This window comes from Zingiber officinale, chromosome 9A (genome assembly GCF_018446385.1).
Source record: "Zingiber officinale cultivar Zhangliang chromosome 9A, Zo_v1.1, whole genome shotgun sequence".
NCBI lineage: Eukaryota > Viridiplantae > Streptophyta > Magnoliopsida > Zingiberales > Zingiberaceae > Zingiber > Zingiber officinale.
This window is the reverse complement of record NC_056002.1, coordinates 40,298,301-40,308,100: the sequence shown is the minus strand read 5'-3', so window position 1 is coordinate 40,308,100 and position 9,800 is coordinate 40,298,301. Positions and strand designations below refer to the sequence as shown.

The window sequence follows — 9,800 nt, the reverse complement described above, 5'->3', positions numbered from 1 at the left end:
TTTAATAAATTATATCTTCCACATAATAAAAAATTAAAATTAAATTTCTTTTTTAATTTAATTTGGCCGGCCCTACTAGCTTGGGTTCAAGCTAGGGCCGGCCACCCAATCTTATACCTAGGCTGGCCCTAGCTTGTTCCCAAGCTAGCTTGGCCGGCCCCTATTGGGTGGGTATAGAAGGTGGGTATAGGTGGGTATAGAACTCTATAAATAAGAGGCTACGATAGGGACCGAGAGGAGGAATTGGTTTTGGTCTCCCGATAAAATTAAGCATCCCGTGTTCGCCCCGAACACACAACTTAATTTTATCAATAATAATTCATTCCACTAGAGAACTATTATTGAACTACCGCACCAATCCCAAATTACATTTTGGGCTCCTTCTTATTATGAGTGTGTTAGTCTCCCTGTGTTTAAGATATCGAATGTCCACTAATTAAGTGAGTTACTGACAACTCATTTAATTAATATCTTAGTCCAAGAGTAGTACCACTCAACCTTATCGTCATGTCGGACTAAGTCCACCTGCAGGGTTTAACATGACAATCCTTATGAGCTCCTCTTGGGGACATTCTCAACCTAGTATCTCTAGGACACAGTTTCCTTCTATAATCAACAACACACACTATAAGTGATACCATTTCCCAACTTATCGGGCTTATTGATTCATCGAACTAAATCTCACCCATTGATAAGTTAAAGAAATAAATATCAAATATATGTGCTTGTTATTATATCAGGATTAAGAGCACACACTTCCATAATAACCGAGGTCTTTGTTTCTTTATAAAGTCAGTATAAAAGAAACGACCTCAAATGGTCCTACTCAATACACTCTAAGTGTACTAGTGTAATTATACAGTCAAGATTAACTGATACCTAATTACATTACGACCTTCTAATGGTTTTTTCCTTTCCATTTTGGTCGTGAGCTACTGTTTATAATTTATAAGGTACTGACAACATCATCTTCTGCATGTGACACCACATACTATGTTATCTACAGTATAAATTAATTGAACAATTACAACTAAATGTAGACAATTTGACCAAATGTGATTCTTTATTCATAATGAATGTTTACAAAGCTTAGGCTTTCAGTATACACTCCAACAATGTTGATAAAAATGTTCCTCTATTTGAGGAGGATGAGATATTATCAACAAGAGAGGTGTCAAAAGGGATACCTGAGTCTAGTCAACCGAGTGAGAGTGATATGCCGAGTCATGAGTTGACTTCTCAACAGCCCAACTTACGGAGAAGTGTTCGTAAGATCAAACCTAAGAAGAGGTTTGATATTGAGAATGAGGCATTGGTTACATTTCCAATTGACAACGACGAGCCTCAATCCATTGAGGAAGCATTGGGATGTAGAGTTAGAGAAAAATGGAAAGCTGCAATGGTTGAAGAGATAGAGTCCATGATTCAAAATCATGTTTGGGACTTAGTCGATCTTCCTCAGGGCCGAAGGGCTATTGGGAATAAATGAATTCTCAAAATAAAGAGGAAAGCAGATGGATTGATTAACAGATACAAAGCTCGTTTAGTTGCAAAAGGATATACTCAAATGGAGGGTATTGACTTTGAAGAGACATTTTCTCCCGTAGTGAAATTTGTATCAATAAGAGTTATTTTGGCCTTTGTGACACATTATGACTTAGAATTACATCAGATGGATGTAAAAACCGCTTTCCTTAATGGTGATCTTGACGAAGAAATCTATATGGTTCAACCAGAAGGTTTCATTGCTGAAGGCCAAGAGCAAAAAGTATGTAGACTTAGAAAGTCTATATATGGGCTAAAGCAAGCGTCAAGACAATGGAACATAAGATTTAATGAAGCCGTTTTATCTTATGGTTTTGAAATGATCAATGAGGATCATTGTGTTTTCCTGAAACAGGAAAAAGGAAAGTATGTCATTTTATCATTATATGTTGATGATATGCTGATAGCTGGAAATGACATAGGATATGTGAATGAAGTCAAGAAGTGACTGCCATCACAATTTGATACAACAGATATGGGAGAAGCTGAATACATCTTAGGGGTGAAGATCATAAGAGATCGTCCTAAAAGACTTTTAGGTCTGTCACAAGAGTCTTATATAAATAAGATGTTACATTATTTCAGCATGTCTAATTGCAACATAGAACATACACTTATTGTGAAAGGTACTGTGTTGAGCAAGAGTATGTGTCCTAAAACTCCAGAGGAAATAGCTGAGATGAATAAAAATCATATGCCAGTGCTATTGGTAGTTTGATGTACACTATGTTGTGTACACGTCCCGATATCAGCTATGTTGTGAGCTTGGTCAGTTGCTTCCAGTCAAACCCAGGACCGAGACACTGGAAGGCAGTAAAAAGGATATTCAGATATCTGAAGGCGACAACAGATTATTGTCTCTGTTTTCAAGGATCAGATATGAGTCTGAAAGGTTATTCAGATGCAGATTGGGCTGGAGACCTGGATGATAGAAAATCCACATCAGGCTATGCATTCTTGCTGAATGGTGGCGCCATCTCCTGGAACAGCAAGAAACAAGCTTGTGTAGCTTTGTCGACTATGGAAGCTGAATATGTGGCATGTTCAACAGCTGTGCAAGAAGCAGTCTGGTTGAGAAGGTTTCTGAAGCATCTGAAAATTGCTGAGGATAGTGGGAGTCCAGTAACTGTCTACTGTGACAGTCAAGCTGCAATAGCTTTTTCCAAGGATCCCAAATATCATAGCAAAGGCAAGCATATAGAAATTAAATATAATTTTGTAAGGGATATTGTGGCTAAAAGAAAAGTCATTCTTGAGTATGTCCCTACACGTGTTATGCTTGCAGATCCTTTTACTAAGCCAATGACTAAAGAGTCATTTAAAGAACATGTAAAGTCTTTGGGACTTCGTAGAATGTAACAATATTGAAATAACAATCAGACTTTGTGTTATGATTGTGTCATTTGCCATAATTTATTCAGTGTATATGTTGTATTTGTTACATTCATATAAGATCTCGGTGAGCATGTTGGCAGGTGGAGATTGGTCCACTCACATGGACAATCATCTCTGTTTGTTAAGTACAAATAGGGGTAAGACCGTTACTTATGAAATAGCTTACGTAGCTGAAATTATGAAATTAGAGACAGATTCATAAGTTGAGGTCGCCTTGATAATTGTGTCAAGATGAGATCATTTATGTGTAAATAATGATCGAAGTAAATGAACCCACCATTTACTAAACCTGTTGAAAGCCAGATTAGAATTCATATGTTGAATTCAGGATTAGACGTTAGGTATGTCTAGATCGAAATCTGTACGATGTTAAATTTGAAGACAACATGCACTCTTTTTAGTAAAGAGAATAACATCGTAGCATGTGATTCATACCACATGTGCTATTGCGACAATAAAGGTAGTAGGAGAATGAATCTCTGTTTCTCTACTATGTGAGACCTTTGAGATTATATGTTAATCTCAATTTTTGCCTTAGTGACTATTTAGCTGTCTACTTGAAGTTTTAATCAGTGTCTGCTACTTTAGCGTGTATCCTATGGCTATGGATGATTCGGTCTATGGAGCATAACTAGGAAAGCGACTGATTAAAATGAATTGATTCTAGCTAAAAAGGAAGATTAAATATATTTACATCTTTTGTTGTTATTCACTAGTCGACCCATTTCTGTTATGTACGGAAATGAATGTGAATATTAGATATGGAACATGCTCATGACATAATGGTCATTATAAGGGATTAGAGATGTTCATATCGATGTAAATGAAAATTATTTAATCTGGGTAAATAGCAAGACATGGATACCTTCAAGATAATGGCTGTGTGTCACTTGAAGATTGGATGGATTCTGGATAAAGGCTATGTGCCACCAGGAAAGAGGCTGTGCCATGAAGAGTGTGTCTCTAATTTATTTGAGCAGCTAAGTAAAGTGTAACAATTTTATTAGCATTGATTGCTCAAAGAGCGGCTAAGTCAAGGTGTAACAATCTTCTTAGCAACTATCGCTCAGTGTGCTTGCTGTCGCACGAATCATTTTCTCTAAGTATGGATTGGATGTTCTCATATGGTCTATGTGACCAAACTCTCTAATAGTCTATGTGACTTATTAAGTCTTTGTGACTTACCTGAATGAACTAGTCTCAGTGACTTACCTTGGACGAGTGGGAGATGTTGGAAATGGGGATAGTGGGGAATGTGGCCCATGTTCTCCACTACACATAATGGAAAAGTCCATTATGCCCCTAGTGTATTTCCCTATATAAAGGGGGTCCGTCCAAGGCTCAGGGGGTGTGAAAGTGCGTTGGAGACGAGAGTAAGAGGAGAACATCCAAGGCGGTGGGATTTGGTTTGTGGAATTGCGGAGGGCTTTCCGATCTTGTGATCGCTCTTCCGACAGCGAGTTTTCGCCACTGCCGACTGCGGATCTGCGGGAGATCGCTGTAAGTTTTTATCGCATTTAATTAATTCGTCTATCATGCATTTAGAACATATTTTCTACATCTTCGATTGCCAAGGAACCTCAAGCCACCAAGTCAACCAACATGACTATGTGAACTCGAGCTCCATAAATTACTCCAACACTATCAATGTTTTCTTATCCTACAGTCCCTCGGACACCTTATGCAATCTTTTTCGAACTCCATTGCACCTCCAAGTCATTAAGTGCTCGGATGGGTCTAGTGACTAGCGCATAAGGTGTTACCACCATGAGGTCTAGGGTTTGAATCTCGGCAAAGCCAAAGTAAATGACTCTCTGATGTGCTAATCACTATTCCAAAAGCTAGTAGCCGCCCGTGATTTACCTCCTTCATGTTGACCCTAGGATGGGTTGGCGGGGGCGCTAGAGGCGAGCGTATTCACCTTTTACCACCGTGTAGCCTTTATCAAGCCAAGCCTTCATCAACACTCATAAACTCTATAAGCTCAATATATGTCGTGCCCCTGGGGCTTTATTTTTTTAACATATATGCCCTCGGGGCTATGATGTAGTAGAAGGGCTCCCAGTTGTCATCCAAACACACACTGTTCATTTTCCAACTATGATGTACTTGTAGAGATTTTTTTCTCCAAATGAGATGTGCAACAAAGGGATATTGTGCTTCTTGACCGTACGCCTGGAGTGCTTTCCGATTTACCCTAGCAATCAGTAGAAAACTTTCGTAGGACCTAGACGGTTACCCCAGATTCAATATTACCTGACGGGGTTAATATATATTTCTTTTTTCAATATGTGTCATGCCAAGTTGGTGTTCAACTTCAAATACATATGAAACACATATAGGAGGTCTAATTTAAACTTTTTATCCAAATATCCAAATCCAAGGTCGAATTTGGTCACGTAGTGTACAAATGTGCCAAGTTGGTGTCCAACTTCAAATACATATGAAACACATATAGGAGGTCTAACTTAAACATTTTATCCAAATATCAAAATCCAAGGTCGAATTTGATCACTTAGCTTACATTTGGTTGGATGTAATGTAATCTAGCTTGTAATGTAATCAAATTTGTAATGTAATGTAATGTAATCTTGATTATATTACTACGTTTGGTAATGTAATATATATAATCTTTGATTACAAGGATGATTACATTCTTTTGTTTGGTGTTTATTATTTTTTATAAGGAATGTAATTAGTATTATTATACAATGACAAAAATATCTTGCGACCTCTACCGGCAGTCATCCTCTACCGGAGCTCGGTAGCCACCGACAACCAGCGGTCGTCGTCCTTTCCCTTTCTTATAAATTCGCGTCCCTTCCACGAATTCTATCGCCAAGAAGTGTGAGATTCCCATGGCGGCGGTGATGTGTCGGTGCGCGAGGTCCGGCTCGGCGTGGCTCTGTTCTGGTTCGTTCGGTGGATAGGGCGACGGCGGGTGGCGGGCCGCAGGCGACGACCGACGACCGGCGGCCGAGGGCGGTCGACGGCCGGCGACGAACTAATGGTATATTAGACATTTAAATTTTGGTGAAATGGTAACCTCGTAATGTAATCGGATTACATAGTATTTGTTTTGTAATCCAGATTACAAAACTTCACTACATTTTCTAATCCAGATTATATTACATTACAAGTTTAAGATTAAACCAAACAAAATAATCAGCCTTGTAATGTAATCCTGATTATATTACAAGACAGATTACACCCTACTAAACATGGTCTTAGTGTACAAATGTATAATTGTACCAATAATATCTTTTGTATGTTTGCCAAATCAATTTAGGTATGCCGAGCAAGTTAAACGGAATTGTTATCATGCTACGTAGCTCAGAAAGACTAATCATGCCAAGTTTAATGGACTAATTCAGTGCAAGACGATTCAGGAAATTCAATTGAGTTAGGCATGATACAAAAGGTGGCACCTCCACCAATACATCCTTAAACTAACACGAAGAAGATAAATCACGGGTGTCTAATAGCCATTAGTGCAAATAGACAAAGCATGTGGGAAGATATGCTCGGGTATACACTGACTTTCAACCCCAAGATCTCATGTGATAACACCTCATATCTTAACCACCGTACCATTCTGAGGGGACCCAATTGGTTAAGCATGTGGAAAAAGGCAATTTGCTTACCCCCATCTCTCTCGCCAATCCGTCCCTAGGTCAACACGATGGAGGTAAATCACGAGTGACTACTAGCCATTAGTACAAATGGTCAAGGTATGGATGAGGGCATGCTCGGAAAAGAGCTGAATTTTAGTTGGAAAATTAAAAATCCAATTGAGTTAAGCATGTGGTAAAAGGCGATTCGCTCATCCTCAATGCTCCCACTAATCTGTCCCTAGGCAAACACTAAGGTGGAAAACCAATTGAGTTAAGCATGGTGGCAAAAGGCGAATACACTCGCCCCCAACACCCCCGCCAACCCGTGCCAGGGCCAAACGGACGAGGTAAATCATGGACGACTACTAACCTTTGGAATACTGACTAATATATAAAGGAAATATTTACCTCGACTTTTGCCGAGATTCGAACCCCAGATGTCATGATGATAATCAATTGTGTTAGGCATGATGGTAAAAAGACGAATATGCTTACCCACAACGCCCATCAATTATGTTAAGCATTGGTGGCAAAAGGCGAATACGCTCGTCCCCAGCGCCCCCGCCAACCCGTACCAAGGCAATACGGAGGAGGTAAATCACGGACGGCTACTAGCCTTTGGAATAGTGACTAGCACATAAGGGAGGCATTTACCTCGGCTTTGCCGAGATTCGAATCCCAGACCTCATTAGTGGCAATATCTCATGTGCTAGCCATTAGACTCATCCGAGGGGACTATTAATTGTATTAAGCATGTGGCAAAAAGGCGATTCGCTCGCCCCCAGCGCCCCCGCCAACCCGTCCCTAGGCCAACACGGAGGAGGTAAATCATGGGTGACTACTAGCTATTAGTGCAAATGGCCAAGACATGGGGGAGGTTATGCTCGGTCACGCCGAGTTTCGACCCCAAGACCTCATATGGTAACATCATATACCTTAACCATCACACCGTCCCGAGGGGACTATTAATTGTGTTAAGCATGCAATTAGATGGGATGGACAAATCACGTCAATATGCCCTATAATTAATCAAACAACAATAGGTCATGAAAATCTCAATCGCCTTTTACCTTCTCCATGTTGACCTTGGGACGAGTTGATGGGGATACTGGGAACGAACGCACTCATCTTTTGCCACCAATAAAAATCTCAATCGAAATAGGCAAGTCAAAAAAGCTAGGAATGTGGAATAAATATGGTAGGTTGGATATACCATACAAACTTTTACACTCATTAGGTTAGGAGTGCTTTTATCTTTACGAGGAGTAGCTATCGTGCACATGCATAATTATCTGTATAATATAATATAGGGGTAAATTAATACCCTAGCTCATAAATTAGATTTTATATGGAGATACCACGTTCATACAGTAGGCCCATAAATTAGATTATGTAAGGATGCATTAGGTTATATAGTAGTACAATATAAAGATGGCGCTTGAGAATCTTAATAATAAATTATTGTAATAATTTTTATCTCATAAAAAATTAATTTAATTTTTATATCAAATATTAAATTGATAAAAATAAATACTATACTGATCTTAATCAAAAGATCAAGAAAAATAAATTTTTTAATTTTACCGACTCAAGATATTTATAAAAAATTTTCCGCTTGAGGTGTTGTAAATTTTAAGATGTGAAACTAAAGATAATCATTAGAGTACATATTTTTTATATAAAATATAATTAAAAATTACTAATAAATTTTAAATTTAGTGAAGAAAAAAATATTAACATAATTTAATTTTAAATTTTACTAAATTAGTAAAAGATTCATATTCTTAAAATAAAATAGTATGATGATTAAACTGGGCTTCAAACAAAATCTCATATTATCATTATTCAAATAAAATCTCTTATTATCATCATTATTATTGAAATAAATTAAACGGTTACATGATAAATTACTTTATTAAGTAAGTCAATTATGCTGGTTATAAAAACCTATGCATACTGACGATATTGATAATATATTCAAAACGCGCGCACACACACGTCTCCTATATGTCTAATTGTTGTTATCCATCCAGAATTGAGCTTGGAGTTGGTCAACAATCTTCCGATCCACTTGGAAAGCCTTAGCGAGAACTTCATCGGATACGGAGGGTTTTGAGCCAAATACTGCATTTGCAACGGTTATGGTACCGGGGTTTTGGCTACTTAGAGCAGCGATTGCAATAGCTCTTGTATGGCCACGGTTGAATTGGAAGTGGATAAGGCCTTGAGGGAACACAAACACATCGCCCTTCTTCAGAATCTTGGTGAATAGGCGGTTGGTTTGGCCGATGTTGGATGTCACAAAGCCAACATAGAGCTCCCCTTCTAGCACGGTGAGGATCTCAGTGGCGCGAGGGTGAGTGTGGGGTGGGTTGAGTCCGTGAGGGGCGAAGTCGATGCGAGCCATGGAGATGCCGAGCGTGTTGAGCCCAGGAATTGTATTCACATTGATTGCATGGACGTTGGAGCCTAGCTTGTTTATGGTGTTGCCGGGCTTGTCGAGGCCATAGGTGAAGAAGTCTTCGGCTTTCACGTCATCCATGCTCTTGCAAACGAATCCATTGACAAACACTGTAAATCAAGGAACCAATGAATACATAAGATGTAATTAGACAAGCCACTCTAAATTAAATCAACCAAGCTAAGCTAAGGGAGAAGAAGTTATGTATATAAACCTTTGGAGCTGTTATCGGCGACGCAAAAGTCTTGAAGCGGACTAGGATCAGATGCCCATACTACACGAGAGGTAGCTAATTGCAAAGCAAGGAGAGCAGCAATAACCAGAAGAATTTTAGGTGTCATCTTAGCTAATTAATTTGTTTAGGAGATTAATATATAAAAGAGTAGAAACGAGGGTTGGTTGCGATCAAGTTGTTTGCTAGCTGCAATGATGTACGAATAGGTTAGAGGGAAGGGATGTATATATAGACTATCAGACTAGAAGGTTTGAAATAATCTTAACTTACTTTGACTTTGACTTATTATAAATGTATAATTCAAATATGAACATTAATGGGAGCGTGGATTAATTAAGTACAAGCCAATACAATCAATTAATTAATACGATAAACGTATTGTGTTGCCCATTCTAATTTGCTTCTATGTTGGCCAAGTAAATTAATATAAAGGACGTGGAGGACTAAGTCAATTGGCTTAATTTGTGCATGTCTTGTAGTTGCTAGCGCCATATGGTCAAATTCTCAGGCGAAAACTTTTAATCTGTCAAGTAATAAGATAAGACCAAGT

General features: G+C 38.6%; 1 protein-coding gene across 1 annotated transcript; it reads right to left on the bottom strand.

The window, feature by feature from the left end:
- Positions 1-8,395: 8,395 nt before the first annotated feature.
- Positions 8,396-9,444, bottom strand: LOC122020730 (putative germin-like protein 2-3). Its single transcript, XM_042578750.1, has 2 exons — positions 9,230-9,444; positions 8,396-9,125 (listed from the first exon to the last, which is right to left on the bottom strand). The coding sequence occupies exons 1-2, from the start codon at positions 9,354-9,356 to the stop codon at positions 8,566-8,568; spliced, it is 687 nt and encodes a 228-aa protein (XP_042434684.1). The 5' UTR covers positions 9,357-9,444; the 3' UTR covers positions 8,396-8,565.
- Between the last annotated feature and the right edge of the window lie 356 nt (positions 9,445-9,800).